We start from the raw sequence: 16,892 nt of genomic DNA, 5'->3' as shown, positions 1-16,892 counted from the left end.
ATTATATATTCCTGAGTGTTTTTGTGTACATCCACCCCTGCGGAGTCCAACTCACGCGCGGTTATGGGACACGAGAGGAAACGCAGAGTCAGCGAAAATGAAAGCAATCGAGAGGTTCTCTTTCTCTGTCTGCCTGTTGTTCTGGCGCAGCTCAGCAAGTCTTTATTTTTATACATAAAACTACACAGTACATAATGAATTGACACTTTGATCTTTTCTTAAATCATTACACAGTTTATCACAACATTCTTGCACCTGGTCATTAGACAACTTTGACAAAAATATTTCTGTGATGTTCAAACTGACTTTCATCTCCTTTCCGAGTATGTGGTAAATTGTTTCTTCTTGTCTCTACTAAAAGATTAAGTCAGACTTTACACAAATCATTTCTACTTATCAGTCTCCTGATTACATTTTCTTAGTAACATAAGTTTCTATTAATTATCAATGCTCGCACTACCTTATTATTTCTAGTAACTAATTATCAATCTTCTATCCTACATAATGTACTATTATTTTCATAATAAAAAGTATTACTAACATCTACTTATTTATTTTTCTAAAGTATTCATTAATTTGCTTGGAAACTATGTGGCATAAAGCCCAACCTGGCTAATTGCTGCAGGAAATGTAGATTATCAGGTTAAAAGTACCCTTCACTTAAGTTCATTATTTTCTGCTTATTTAGCAGGTCCTTGTATGTAGGGGTTTGTGAATTCTGGCTGGTGACTGATTGTGGTGAGGTCTATAGGGGTAGGTCAGCTTGACTTTAATTTGCTACCTGCTTTTGTGGTCTCACAAATGCAGTTACTTTGTACTTAGGTTTTCTGTGAATGGGAGTGGCACATACAATTTCCTTTGTATTTAGTCCATGGAAGCTGAAAGCAATTATTGCTAAGCCAGTTTTTCCTAAGGTTTGTAGAACTCATAGTGAAAGGCTGTGAATATGGCCATATTATATATTTTTACAAGTAAATTCAAAGTTACCCTAAAGAGAAGATAGAAAGCGACTTCTGAGAGTTATCTGCCTTGCATGATAATCTCTCTATCTGTTGGAACTGTGTCAAGCAACAGAAGTTAAGCTGTTTTCTACATTCAAATCGCTCCCAGTACCCCACCCCACCCCAAAACAACAACAACAACAGAGGGAATAGAAGAAAATAACCAGCAGGGTCACCCATGGTGGATAGGTTTCAAATACTGTTGAGTATAATGATTCATGGAGGAGATTGTAATCATTTCAGTGAAACGATGGTGTAAAACTGATGTTCTCCCATGTAACTATCACTCAATTCACAAGAAAAACGTTTAAAATAATAATAGTAATTAAACAGTAAAACTAATGTCAGTTTCATCATCTCCATTGTGTGTGGAAGAAACCATTGGTAGCAGTTTATAATGGAAAGCTGTGTTCGCAGGATGATTTCTAAAATGGCCCTTCCCCACTGTCAGTATCTTACAGAGGAAGCAATGTTTATTTAAATAAAAAGTCAGCAGTGTGCTATTATGACAAGTTTTTTTACTTAATACTTACTAATAGAGGATTGGAGCCCTGGTGTGGCGCTTTGGGTTAATGCACCAGACTGTAAAGCCGTTTGAACTGCAAGGTCGGTGGTTCAAGCTTACCAGCTAGCTGCTCCTCAGAAACCCTATACAGAGTCGCTATGGGTCGGAACTGACTCGACTCGACGACATTTAACAACAACAATAGAGGATTAAGAACAAACATCCTTTATAAGAAGTGAGATAGAAACATTTTCTGCTTCAATTAAGCTGGTTAATGATTCAAACTACAAAAATAATAGTAATAATAATAATGACACTAACTTAAGGATGAATAGAAAAGACAGAGTCAACCAGACCGTTGGAAGAGATGAATTGTCATCTAACTTCTTGTTTATTACATTGGTGGTGGTGGTTGTGTGCGGTGGAGTTGGTTCCAACTCATGGCGATCCTGTACAGAGTTTCTGAGGCTATAAATCTTTTTGGGAGCAGAAAGACTCATCTTTCTTCAGTGGAACGGCTGGTAGTTTCAAACTGCTGACCTTTGAGGTTAGTAGCCTGACTCATAACCACTACGCTACTAAAGCTCCTTATTTATTACACTGTTGTTGTTGTTAAGTGCCGTCGAGTCAGTTCCGACACATAGCGACCCTGTATAGGGTTTCTGAGGAGCCACTGGTGAGCTTGAACTGCTGACCTTACAGTTCAAATCACCTTTGCAGTCCAGCGCGTTAACCCACAGTGTTACACCAGAACTAGATTTATTACACGAGGTGTGTTTAAATGGATAATTACACTGTCATAAACAATCACTGCAGCACTCTAGTGGCATTAGTTTCATTTGTCTATACCATAAAATCCTCAAGGTTTATATTCTCTGCTCACTCAAGGAAGAAAAAGAGAATACTGGAAGGTTTTTAAATAGAAGACCATATAGCAATTCATGTATAAAAAGGTTCAGGGTTTTATGGGCTAAAGTTTCTTGTTCAAGTTATTACTTTTATACCAACAACTAAATCTGACTGGAGGTAATAGATTTTCCAAATGGGAGGACAAAGGAAAAAGACAATTGTTCTATTACAATTTGAATCAGAACAAAATCAAAACATTTTCCTGCTAAGTAACAAGAAAAGGTGAATTTCAAAACACATATACTTTTTTTATATATAAAGAACAACAAACTAGAAATCAGTTTTAATTTCAATAAAATATTCTGTGATTTCCTCCTAATTAATTCTAATGGTCCTAATAAATGGGAGTCTGACCAAGAAGGATTCTCTATGTTGTTGTTGTTAAACACCATCTAGTAGGGTCGGAACCTACTCAATGGCACTTAACTACAAGTAGGTTCTGACTCATATTTATTCCGTATAGTGTTTCCAAGGAGCCACTGGTGGGTTTGAACTGCCATCCTTGCATTTGAGTGCTTTTCCTACAGAGCCACACCAGAACTTCTCTGTGGTGCAATCATATAGCACACTCAACTTTGCTGTTTCTACCCTTTCTTGGATGTAAAAAAGAAAAAATGTGAAAAACTAATAGAGTCACACTACAGAATTGATTTCCTGACACATATGCCCTCCAAAATTTGTAGATCCCTGGAGAGGAATTGGACTATACTTATTCTTTATTGTTAGGTGTCATTGAGTCAGTTCGGACTTTTAGCAGACCCTATGTACAACAGGGAGTCCTGGTGTGGCGCTGTGAGTTAATGTGTCAGACTGCAAAGCCGTTTGAACTGCAAGTTCAGCAGTTCAAGCTCACCTGCTGCTCCTTGGAAACCCTATACAGGGTCGCTATGGGTCGGAATCAACTTGACAGTACTTGACAACAACAACATGCACAACAGAAGCACCGTGGTGCCCTGTGCCATCCTCACAATCACTGCTGTGTTTGCGTCCATCTCCCTAAGAATCTTCCTCTTTTACGCTGACTCTCTACTCTACTAAGCTTGATACACTTCTCCTGGGACTTTGTCCTCCTGATGACATATACAAAGTGCATGAGATCAAGTCTCACTCTCCTCATTTCTAAGGAGCATCCTGGTTGTACTTCTTCTAAGACAGATTTACTAAATTTTTTTTGGCAGCATCATAATTCAAAAGTAGCAGTTCTTTTCTGTTTCCTCATTCACTGTTCAGCTTTGGCGTGCATATGAGGCAATTGAAAGTATCATATTTGGGTCAGGCACACCCTAGTTCTCAAAGTGACATCTCTGCTTTTTAACATTTTAAAAAGGTATTTTGCAGCAGATTTGCCCAAGTACAAGTTTTGCTGGGTTTTTGTTTTGCGTTTTTTTGAAACTGATTCTCCATGGATATTGATTGTGAATCCCAAGTCAAATGGAACTCTTGACAACTTCAGTATTCTCTCTGTTTATCATGTTGCTTATTGTGAATATTTTTGTTTTCTTTGTAATTCTCTTTGTAATTCTTTGTTTGGAGGTGTACTGGAGGCTGTAGCCATTGATTTGCATCAACATGCACAAGTATTTCAAGTCCTCTTCACTTTTCAGCAAGGAGAGTTGCATCATCTGCAGTTTTCAGGTTGCTAATAACTTCTTCCAGTCCTGATGTTGTGTTCATCTTCATACAGTCCAGCTTCTTGGATTTTTGCCCAGCATACTTGTTGTTGTTGTTGTTGTTAGGTGCCATTGAGTCGGTACTGACTCACTGGGACTCTGTGCACAACAGAACAAAACACCACCCGATTCTGGACCAACCTCACAATTGTTGTAACACTTGAGCCCATTGATGCTGCCACTTTGCCAGTCCATCTCTCTGGGGGTCTTCCTCTTTTTCTCTGACCCTCCACATTCCAAAACATGATATCTATCTCCAGCAATTGATCCCTCCTGACATTATGTCCGAAGTATGACAGACAAAGTTTGGCCATCCTGGCCTCCAAGGAGCACTCTGGCTGCACTTCTTCTAACACAGATCTGTTGTTTTTTTTGGCAACCCATGACACTTTCAATATTCTCCTCCAACACCATAACTCAAAAGCATCAATTCTTCTACAGTCTTCCTTATTCACTGTCCAGCATACTTAGTACTTTCCAAATGGGAAATAAGCAAACAAATGAGCAATGCTCCCCAAAAAAGCCACCCAAAATGCAAAAAAGAGAAGAGGTTGGGGTTGTGCAGATAACCAACAATTGAAAATCATTGATAGATTAATACTGAGAAAATGGTGTGACTTAGAGACACTTCAGAGTGTTTACATTTGATATCTGCTACCTGAATGAGAGACTTGCCACATGCCACACATCTATTTCCTGATTATGCAGAGGAACCACTGACAAAGACATGTTGTTATTATTAAGCGCTGCCATTGAGTGAGATTCAACTCATAGCGACCTCGTATAGATTTCTGAGAACCACCTTGTGGTAGTCGCAGTCTAGTGCTGATCCTTCTCCTTTGATTACACTCAACAAGGTTCTATAGTTTTAAGTACATAAGTATGTTGGACATATATTTTTTTTTTCTAATTTGTCCTGAACGTTTTATGATTGATTTTTAGTGCCATTTAAAACTTATGTTTTTATAGTTTCATCTTCCAGCTTCCATTGCTGACGTTTGTTGATAAAATTGATTTTGTGTATAGCCATATCTTGGAGATATTGCAAGTTTGGTTCCAGACTGCAATGAAACAAATAATGGAATTTTTTTTAAATCATAAATAAGATGCAACTGTGGCCCAAAGTTCTAATCTTGATGCTTATTTCCCTCTTATATTTATTATGAGAGGTTTTCATCCTGTAGTTTCTGGGTACCTCTTTGTAGAAAACTACCTGATATTTTCCTCTAACCACTTTCCTGAGTCAGTATCTGCCTCCTCCACGATGTCTTACAGGTATTTTAAACTTAACCAAGGTTCAACTGAGGTTTCCGTCCCATCTGCATCATTAAACCAAACCTGTTGTCATGTCAATTCTGACTCATTTCAACCCTAAAGGACAGAGTAGAATGCCCCATAGGGTGGACTTCAGGTGTGGTACTGTAGGATCAACACTGAACTATGAACCACAAGGTTGGCAGTTCAAACCCACCAGCTGCTCCTGGGAAACCCTATATACAAGATCACTATGAGTCAGAACTGACTTGACGCATTTGTTGTTGTTGTTGTCAGGTGCCATCGAGTCGGAACCGACTCATAGAGACCCCATGCACAGCAGAACGAAACAATGTCCGATCCTGGGCCAACCTCACTACCGCTGCCACACTTGAGTCCATCAATGATGCCACCTGGCCAATTCATCTCGTTAGAGGTCTTCCTCTTTTTCTCCGACCCTCCACCTTACCCAGCATGACATCCTTCTCCAACGATTGTTCCCTCGGACAATATGTCCAAAGTATGAGAGACGAAGCTTAGCCATCTTGGCCTCCAAGGAGCACTCTGGCTGCACTTCTTCCAGAACATACCTCCAGAGCACTTAGCATATTCTTTTATTCAGAATAAACACCTGTTAAAGTATTGCTGAGGTGCTCTGGTGGCATAGTCACTAAGGGCTCAGTTGCTAATCCAAATATCAGCAATTGAACCCACCAGTCACTCCATGGGAGAAAGTTGGACAGTCTGCTTCTTAAAGATTGCTGTTGTTGTTCGGTGCCATCAAGACAATTGAAACACATAGTGAGCCTGTAGGACGAAGTAGAACTTCCCATAGTGTTTCCTAGGCTATAAGCTTTATGGGAACAGATCACCAGATCTTCTCTTCCACAGAGATGCTGACCTTTCAGTTAGCAGCTGAACACTCAACCCTTCGCTCACCCCACCCCACCCTGGGTTCCTTCCATAAAGATTGTTGTTGTTGTTGTTGTGTGTGCCATTGAGTCAGTTCCAACTCATAGTGACTCTGTATAGGGTTTTCAAGGAGCATCTGATGGATTTGAATCACCAGCCTTTCAGTTAGCAGTCTGGTGCTTATCCTACAGGGCCACACCAGGACTTCTCCATAAAGACTGCAGCCTTAGAAACCAGGTGGGGCAGCTCTACTCTGTCCTCTACCTCCACTATGAATTGACATCAGCTCCACAGCGTGGGTTTGGGTTTTGGTGTAAAGTATTTCTGCAGGATCCAAAAATCTCCAGTCTTGAGGTCAATCTGAAAATCCTGTGGTTTGAAGTCTACCGTTGTGAGATCCTTTACCAAAGCGATATTTTCTGAGTGGTTCAAGTTACATATTTAAGTTCATAAACGTTTGAAAACTGAACTGAACACTCAAAATACATTTGTAGACAAGAGAAAGAAGCAAGTGTTAATGCATCTGTCTCTTGTTGTTAGGTGCCGCCGAGTGAGCTCCAACTCATTGTTTGTTATGTACTGTCAAATGGTTTCCGGACTCATAGTGACCCTGTGTAGGGTTTCCAAGGATCAGCTGGTGAATTTGAACCACTGATCTTATGGTTCAAATGAACTAATGACAAGGTTGATGGTTAAGCCCACCAGCTGTTCCTTGGACACCCTGAACAGTAGACATTTAACAACTACAACACAGAGTTTTAGAGGAGTAGCTGGTGGGTCTGAACTACCGACCACATTGTAGTTAGTAGTCCAGTGTTTATCCTACAGTACCACACCAGGACACTGAACTGAATTAATTCCCTTTGACTCCAGATTATTAATTCAAACTCAAAGTATGTAACAGTCTAATTATATAACTGTCTGACCATCCCTATTTTTGCTTTGTTACTAAGTACTGTAGAGTCAGTTCCGACCCCATAATGAACCGTCTCTTTAGTCACAAAACCATTTTGGAATGAAGTAAGAAATAATCAGCAATTTAATTTTTCACCTCAGAATCATAAAAGATAACTTGTTATTGTTGTTTTTGTTGTTGTTAAGTGCCTTCATATAGGTTCAGACTCATAGGGATCCTATCCTATACAGGGTTTCCAAGGAGCAACTGGTGGGTTTGAACTGCCAACCTTACAGTTAGCAGTCCAGTACTTACCCTACAACACCACACCTCTTTCACAAAGTGGTGTGGATATGCACATATACATACACATGTGCTCACATGACACACAAATGTGCATATGCACAAACCACTCACACCACAGCCATCCCTGAAAAATGGCGAAGTGGTGCTCCAGAGAAATTCTGACAGTGGTGAGAATTCAACACCACTGTGAACCACAAAGTCAGCAGTTCAAACCCACCAGCCACTCCTCAGAAATCCTAAACAGGGTTGCTATGAGTTGGAATGGACTTGATAGCACTTAACAAAAACAATTATTATGACAGTAATCAATGTTATGCGATTATTGTTATTTAAAGCCTAGATTCACTACCTGACGTTCTGCAATAAAGTTATAAACAATGAATACAGATTTTAAAAATACCAAGAAATAAAGGTGATCGTTTTCTGAAACATCTGAAGATCCCTGTTTCTAGATAGCTCTCGGTAGGGGCTGAAACGCAATCTATAACTCTTCTGGAAACAAAAGTAGTGAGATAACATGTCTCAACTCTATATACTAGCACATGGCCTTATTAGCCATCTGTCACAGACACAGAATGACTTCCACCAACAGTTTACATCAAATCATTTTCTAGACAAAGAAACTGAGGCTTGACAGAGAATGAGGCATCGGTGGTAGAGGGAATGCTTAGCTGCCAGTAATTCACTTAGCCCCTGGCTTCCTGCACCCTCATCCTTTTTCTTCTCAGTGTTTCAGGGCATTGTTTCTCTGCTTTGCACTAAGTTGGTTTGAGGTAGGCACCCAAGGTTTGATTGATACAGCAATTTGCATCTCAAGGCATTGCTCCATAAATACAGTGCAATGAAAGGCTACTCTCTCACAAGCCAATTTCCCCCTCTGGGCTGACTTTAGAAGCTCATTGATGTCACTTCCTTCCTCAGTCAGCAAGTGAATTTTCTTTAATTCTTAAGACCAGCTGTCCATGCTGTCAACAGAAAGTTATTAAAATTCCTTTAAAGTGAATAAAAATAGCCTAAAAGCAAATGTACTTGGAAACAGGAAAGAATCAGTATGCAAAGTCCACAAACCTCTGAGCAAAATAATGTTGTTCCAACCAGAGATTTCAAACATTGTATATTCAAGACGTTCGGAAAAATAATTAAAAGATGCTAAACCACAGACTCCTTAATCTTTTATTAGCAAAGGCTTATGCAGCTAAAATGTAGCCCCCTACTTTTCATTCCTCTTTCTCAACTATGATTAGAATCAATTTGGGGATGACTTAGGTATTCCTTCAGTGGGATTCCCACCTTTCTTCTGGAACCAACCAGGGAACATTTACATGTCCATCTGACTAAGACCATCCACAAGCAAGAGAAGAAAAATGAGATCATTAGCCGGAATCATCATCACTAAGTTCCCAAAATCATTGTATAATTATATATTGTAACATATTAGAGTTTTAACAGCTCAAGGGGAAAGTATTTTTTTCTCATATTTAGATCGCTAAAACTCCCAGAAATGGTCTTCCTGGCTCCTGATTTTGCCTGACCTTTGTAATTGGAAGACTGCACTGTAACTTTTTTAATCAGCTCTTACCTTATCTTTAGGGTCCCCCAGCTACTGGGCTCCTAGCATGTTGAATCACATGTGACTGTGCCTAACTCCCTCCAGAGCCGACATATGTTCCCTGCTGCTTTCATCACCAGCATTTACCTGATTCTTCCCTATTTAGAAAGCCACCACGAAGCCTGGACTCACTCTGATCTTTTGACAAGAAAACTCATATCTAGCCTATGTTTTCATCCCACGACTCAGCAACAGTTTGTGTCTTGGATTCCTATATGTAAGTTGGGCTCTCAGGTTCTGCCCCGCTTGTCACCACCCATGGTCCCCAAATTACACATACTGCTCAATGAAATTTTTAAAAGTCTCTATCCACTGTAGAGGAGACAAGAACCCTGAGTTTAGCAAACTGTGGTTTAGAGAACCGCCACCCATTGTCATACTGTGGTAGCTTACATGTTTCTATGATGCTGTAAGCTATGTCTCCAGTATTTGAAATATCAGCAGTCACTTATTCTGGACAGGTTTTAGCAATGCTTCCAGACTAAATCAGACCACAAAGAAAGGCCTGGTGAGGCTGCAATTTACCTCCAAAAGTTAACCAGTGGAAACTCTGTGTATCACACAGAACATCATCCCAAATAGTGCTGGAAGATGAGTCCCTTAGGTTGGAAAGTGACCACAGCAACGGGTTTGAGTGTACCAGTGATCATCACAATGACAGGGGTGGGGACAGTGTTTTAGTCTGTTGTATATGGATGCTATCACCATAAGTTGGCGCCAGCTTAATGCTAACCAGCAACAACAATTGAGTGAAACAAAATGGTGACCATTTGGGTAGATTTGAACTATAATACTGTTGATCTTCAGGATCAAAGTATAAATCATGATCTTTTGAGTTTTCTGGAATTAACTCTTAGTTCATCACTTCAATTCCCACCATTTCAAACATTTCTGTGCTCCTGATTCAGAACTTTGATGATACAGCTATTATACAAAACTGATCAAAGAAATTTTGACATAATCATTTTTAAGATATTTTTTAAATTCTTGGAAAAACAACTGGGAGCCAATACAAAAAGGGTTGGTTTCACAAGACCATGTAGTTGTTATAGCCCACAGTTCATCAATAGTTAGTTAATTACAGATCGCAAGAAGTCCTTCTGAAGATTTTATAACCCATGGACCTTTCCTTTCATGAAAGACTCTGATCCAGAAGCAGCTGCCCTTGGAGGCCAATACGTGTCTCCAGACACAAAAAGTGTTACAATCATTCAATAAATATGTATTGAACACCTCAAATGTGCCAACACTGGTCTGGGTGCTGAGGATACAACAAGAAGTACGAAGGACGTACTTAGAGACTTTCAATTATAAAATAGAAGATAAGCAAAGAAGCAAACAGACATATAAATAAAATAATTACAAGTTGTGACAAGTGCTATGAGACAAGCAAATGATGAACCGAGATCAAGAGTCACAAAAGGAAAACTTGAAAAATGTAATGAATGTCACTTACTGAACTGTACATATTGAAATTGTTGAATTGCTGCATATTCTGCTGTGTGTATTCTCACCAACAACAGCCGAACTAAAAGAATCACAAGAGGATAGGGATGATTAAGGAAGAGACTTTGAGATCTGAATATTAAACTTGTTTGTTGTTGTTGTTTATGTGCCGTGGAGTCAGTTCCAACTCATAGTGACCCTGGATAGGGTTTCTGAGACTGTAAATCTTTACAGGAGCAGAAAGCCATATCTTTCTTCCACAGAAGAACAACTGGTAGTTTTGAACTGCTGACCTTGAAGTTAGCAGCCCGACTCACAACCACTATGCTACCACAAAGTTCTACAAAATACAGAAGAGCCAGATCTGCAAAATGGGGGAGATAGGTGTGTGCAAAGGACCAGATGTTAAAATGGACCAGAAATGAACATGAGACCCAACTGATTGGAAGTTAGGGAGGGAAAGGGAAGAGACAGCAAGGTAAGGTTGGAGACATGTGCAATGAGCAGATGGTCCAAGGTGTGTATGCTGTAGTAAGGGATTTGGAGAGAATAAGAGAGGAAACAGTGAAACCTCCACTCAACTTCTCACAATTTACCCAAACAGACCCTATTCTCACCTGCCAATCTAGGAATGCCAGTCTATCATTCTTTGTCTGAAAAATTTCTATTGATTTCAATCGAGCCCTCAAAATCTGTAGAGAGATAGATATTGTTAACTCTTTATCACAGATGGACAAATGGGCCAGACTATCAAATTGTTGTTGTTAAATGTCGTTGAGTCAGTTCCGACTCATAGTGACCCTTCATAGGGTTTTCAAGGAGCAGCTGATGGGTTTGAACTGCTGACCTTATGATTAACAGTCCAATGCTTATCCTGCAGCACCACAACAGTACTCCAGTTAGTAACTGACCCAAAATCTGGGAAATGCAGAACTATCATTGGGAACCAGATTTTCATCTGCACTGTTTTCTAGAGTCTAGTAAACTGCTACATTATTAAATTAGGGCTATTAGACTGGCTCTTATTTTCTTGGAGAATTCCTTAAGATTTACTTTGGTCTCAAAGGAAACAAAAGTAAGTTTTTGTAGTGTTGCTGTTGTCTCTGTCATCGCCTCCAGTCTAAGAGGTCCTTTCAAAATGCAAATCTGCCATGCCATTCCAGCTTCCCTGCCCGCACCCCTGCCTAAATCCCATTGGAAGCTGGCTTTCCACTGCTCTTCTGCTCATAAATCTCCTGAAAATGGAGACGTACTTGTGTGTGTGTTTCCTGCCTGCACCGTGCACCCCTCCATTTTTCCTTCCAGCCACTCTGACTCCTTTCAGTGCCTTGGACTCACTATCCTCCCTCCAGCCACAAAGCCTTTGCTCACGCTGTTTATTCCTTCATCCTGAATGCCCTTCTTAGTCTTCTTGACTAAAGTAACTTCTTTACCATCCTTCAAATTTTACTCAATTATCATTTTCTTGAAGAGTCAAAATTGAAAATAGATGATCAAATGACCTAACTGTTCCCATAATCTGTATTGCCTCTTCTTTAAATAGTCTGCATAGTCTGATCAAGGGACTCTAAATATTAAAATATGTATGATTGTGCATTTGATTGGTTATTGAGATTTTTTTCATTGATAAACTGGTTCTTATTATCTAAAGATGCCAATTGGCCCCAGGTTATGACAATGGCGTGACTGAATTGTCCACAGTTACCCATTTTTTTCTATGCCCCTTATGCCTCTACTGTATTCTGCATAGACCTAGCCCACTACTGGACCCTTAGCAAAACTTCAAAATGTACTTGCTCCAATTGATTTATTAACTAACAACTATCGCTTATTTGTTACACAACTTTTGGGGGAAATAATTAGACAGTTACGTCAACAAATAAGTATATATGTACCATATGACTTGGTGATGCCGTGGGTTAACCATTGGCTTGCTAACCCCAAGGCAGCAATTTGAATTCACCAGCTGCTCCACAGGGGAAAAGAGAAGGCTTTCTGTTCCCGTAGAGATTTATAGCCTCAGAAACCTTATAAAACGTTCGCTGCTATGAGTGGATTTGGTTTGGATTTACCATATGACCCATCAATTACACTCCTGGCCACTACCCCAGAGATGAAAAGATTAAAAGTTCACACAAAAATCTGTACATTCATGTTTATATCAGCTTTATTTATTCAAATAGACAAAACATAGAAATAACCCAGATGTCCTTCAGTGGTTGAATGACTAACCAAACTGATATAGCCATACCATGGCCTAGTACTCAGCAATAAAAAGAACTGACTACTGGTGCCCACAAGCTGAATGGATCTCCAGAAAAATCTATAGAGTGAAAAAAGCTGATTTCCAAAGGTCACATAACATATGATTCCATTTATATGGTATTCTTGAAATGACAAAATGATAAATATAGAGAACAAATTAGTGATGATCAGGGCTTAGGAGGAGGTAAGGGTTGGGGAAAGGTATGCTTTTAAAGGGCAATGTAAGAGATCCTTCTGATAATGGAATGTTCCGCATCTTGGTTCTATCATGTCAATGTTCTGGTTGTGATACTACTGTACTATAATTTTGCAAGAAGTTATCATTGGAGAAAATTGGATAAAGTGTACGTGAGATCTCTGTATTATTTCTTACGGATCTGCATTTATCTAAATAAGTTCAATTTTAAAATAACAGAAAAGGGTATGTTAACTAAAATGTAAAGACCTGGCAATCTGCTTCCAAAACATCAGTCACTGAAAATCTTATGGAGTGCATTTCAATGTATGCCATGTACATGGATGGAATCACGTGTAGTGGAAATGACTTGAAGGCTACTGGTACTGGTACTCGTATTGGTGTCACTCTGAGGCATTTGCAACCACATTACAACTGGTGCCACAACAGTTCTTCTTTACTAGCTTTCCTAGTGGCTTGCTGGTGATTGATATATTATCACTCAGGATGTTGCAGTCCTGGTGTGGTGCTGTGGGTTAATCCTGGACTGCAATGTTGGTTTGACCTGCAAGGTTGGTGGTTCAAGATCACCAGCTGCTCCTTGGAAACCCTGTACAGGGTTGCTATGGGTCGGAACCAACTCAACGGCACTTAACAACTATTAAGGATTTTATTACCTTCTCTTTAGGTCTGAGGTTTATTATTTTAGAAACTTTATCCTATGCCTCTCTGTTGCTTTTCATGCATGACTTCGACCCAGATACTATTTATAAAATGGTTGGCTTTTACTTTATATCTAGCAGTGACATCACAACAAACAAATAATGATGTTTTCATCATCTTCACAGGTGAGGAAAGTTTAAAAAGTAGCACGTCTGATGGAAAGAGAAAGGCCAGGAGGCTGGCCTCCAGAATGTGTCCTTTGGTTGTTTACATGATTACATATACCTGCATGGTTTTTTGTTTGTTTTATACATTAAAAAAAAAGGGGGGGGGAGTTCTTGACAAAAGAAACAATCAATAATGGCTTTGGAAGGAGAAGGAAATGATTCATGATCTAGAGGGTAGACACACGTTGACATGGGTGACGGGGCAAGCAACTGGAGGGAGGATGATGGGAGTGGTGGGAAATGCAGGGAGGAATACAGTGTTAAAGTGAATGGAGGTAAATGCTGTTAACTGTTGGTGCATATAGGGCATTGCAACCATATAATAAAGGAGCGCTGGTAGCATAGTGGTTATGAATCGGGCTGCTAATCGCAAAGTCGGCAGTTCGAAACTACCAGCTGTTCTGCAGTAGAAAATGAGGCTTTCTGCTCTGGTAAAGATTTGCAGCCTAGGAAACCCTGTGCAGGGTCACTATGAGTTGGAACTGACTCCACAGTACTTAACAACAGCAACAACAATGAGGTAAAGTATATAATTTGTGGAATGTAAAACTGATGACCTTCACTCAATCCACTGTAAAAAGTTTTAAAAAACAACAGCGAAGTAGCACATCTGTCAACTGCCACCTCCAAGCCTCCTTTTCCAGTCCTCAAGGTTCCCTGAGCCCAATGTTAGTGTTATACTTGAACTAGTGGTTGTTGTTTAGAAACCTGTAACAGGCTGTTGTTCGAATTTCTCTGCAGTCCTTTTCATCTCTTCACCGTTTTTCTGCCAAACTTTAATACATTCTTCTGATATCACATTTCCTAGATTTCTGTTCCATTTTCTGTTATCTTTGTTTAATGTGGTTTGTTTAGGTTTTGTTTTGTTTTTAAATTCCAATTATTAGAGTGACTGAAAGTGTCTATTTTGTAATACAAATCTTTTCCCAGAGAGCCCATGACAATTATTGGTGTTTGAGAACAGAGCAGGATCGGTGCTGTATTTTGCTCATTCTCATACTTTAATGTTAAATTTCGTTTTTTGCTTTCTCTTTCAGTGACTAGACATAAAAACCCAGAACACATCATCAACCAGGTATGTCCGCACTTTTCAAAAACTTTCATATAGAATTTTGCTTCAGATGTTAATAATTAAGCATCTGTAAATACAATGAAGCAAAGGGCAATGCTAGTAAGTGAATGTGAACAATATACATGTTGTTGGCTCTAAGAACAAATAAATTGGTGGCATGTGGATGAATGTTCATTTTCATGGTCTCTCCCCTTCCCATTCCTACCCTCCACTTCACTTAGCCCAAGTATGGAAACAGCAGAGACGCGAAACCTGTATGTCCTGACTTGTAAGCATCCCTCTGGCCATATCATGGCCTCTGCAGTGAAACTGTCATGGCTGCAGATGGGTACTTTATCCAGTTTCCTCTTAACTGAGGTGACTCTCCTCTGTAATTTTCCTCAATGTTAATGCTCATAGCTGTGGGAAGGAATGAAGTCATTCCTTCCCACACAGTAAGAGCTGAACCCCAAGTAGTGGAAACTTTTCATTATGATCTTTCATTTCTACTCACAAGCAACTTAACGCCTTCCTGTCAGTTCCATTACTTTGCTATCCAGCCTATAATCTTGTTTATATTTATATTTATAATTACAGAAGATAGTGTCATTTTATTTAACTGATTATGCTGTTTGTAATACTCAGTCATCCGTACAAATCAATGACATGATCCACACTTACTCTTTCAATAGATCCCGTCTATCTAGTGTCTCCTCAATTTATCATTTCCGGCATAGTAAACCATGTGGTTGTCAGATTCAAAATGGCCAATACCAGTCCATTTCAGTTCACTAATGCCTAAGATATTGATGTTTATGTGTTCCATTTCATTTTTAACAATTTCCAGTTTTCCTAGATTCATATTTCATACATTCCATGTTCCGATTATTAATGGATATTTACAGCTGTTCCTCTTCATTTTGAGTTGTGCCCCATTAGCAAAAGAAGGTCCTGCGGGCTTTACTCCCACAGGTTTTTACTCCATTCGTGTCATCACAATCAACTCTACTTAGAGGAGGCAGCTCTTCCCCAGTCGTATTTTGAGTGCCTTCCAACCTGAGGGGCTCATTTTCCTGCACTGTATCTGACAGTGTTTCTCTGCTATTCATAAGGTTTCCAATGACTAAAGATTCAGAAGTAGTTCGTCACTCCTTCTTCCTAGTCTGTCTTTGTTTGGAAGCTCATCTGAAACCTGTCCACCATGAGTGACCCTCCTAGTATTTAAAATACCTGTGGCATAGCTTTCAGAATCATAGCAACTCACAAGCCACCACAGTATGACAAACTGACAGATGATTGGAATGCAAAGTTGGGAACAAAGGGGAATGGAATGATCAGTAGTTGGAAAATATGGCCTTGGTGATAGAAATGATACTGGAGAATACATGATAGAATTCTGAAAAATCAATGATTTCTTCATTTCAAATACCTTCTTTAGACAGCATAAGAAACGAATATACACATGGATCTCACCAGATGGGATACACAGATGTCAAATTGATTATATCTGTGGAAAGAGACAATGGAAAAACTCTATATCATCAGTCAAAACAAGGTCAGGGGCAGATTGTGGACCAGATCATCAATTGCTCATATACAAATTCAAACTGAAGCTGGAGAAAATGAAAACAAGTACATGAGAGCCAAAATATGACCTTGAATATATCCAAACTAAATTTAGAGATCATTTGAAGAAAATATTTGATCCATTAAACACTGAAGACCAAAGACCAGAAGAGTGTGGGATGATGCATACAGCAAGAAAGCAAAAGTCATTAAGACAAGAAATAAGCAAAGAATCAAAATGGATGTCAGAAGAGACACTGACATAGAGATGCTAAAGCAAATGGAAAAAATGAGGAGGTACAAGAGCTGAACCAAAAATTTCAATGGTCAGCTTGAGAAGATATAAAGTCAAATATTACAACAAAATGTGCAAAGATCTGGAGTCAGAAAACCAAAAAGGAAGAACACGCTCAGCATTTCTCAAGCTGGGGGAACTAA

The 16,892-nt window shown here is 39.4% G+C and overlaps 1 protein-coding gene across 1 annotated transcript in view; it reads left to right on the top strand.

Moving 5' to 3' along the window:
- The window catches only part of CHST9 (carbohydrate (N-acetylgalactosamine 4-0) sulfotransferase 9), a 393,728-nt gene that overhangs the window by 336,675 nt on the left and 40,161 nt on the right, over window positions 1-16,892 (top strand). The window contains exon 4 of the mRNA XM_006835039.1: window positions 14,875-14,912. Coding sequence (XP_006835102.1) covers window positions 14,875-14,912 — 38 coding nt within the window. The remainder of the gene's footprint in view (window positions 1-14,874; window positions 14,913-16,892) is intronic.

This window comes from Chrysochloris asiatica, unplaced genomic scaffold, assembly GCF_000296735.1.
Source record: "Chrysochloris asiatica unplaced genomic scaffold, ChrAsi1.0 scaffold00015, whole genome shotgun sequence".
NCBI classification, from domain to species: Eukaryota; Metazoa; Chordata; class Mammalia; order Afrosoricida; family Chrysochloridae; genus Chrysochloris; species Chrysochloris asiatica.
Note: the sequence above shows the minus strand (reverse complement) of the source record. Positions and strands in the feature narration are given on the sequence as shown.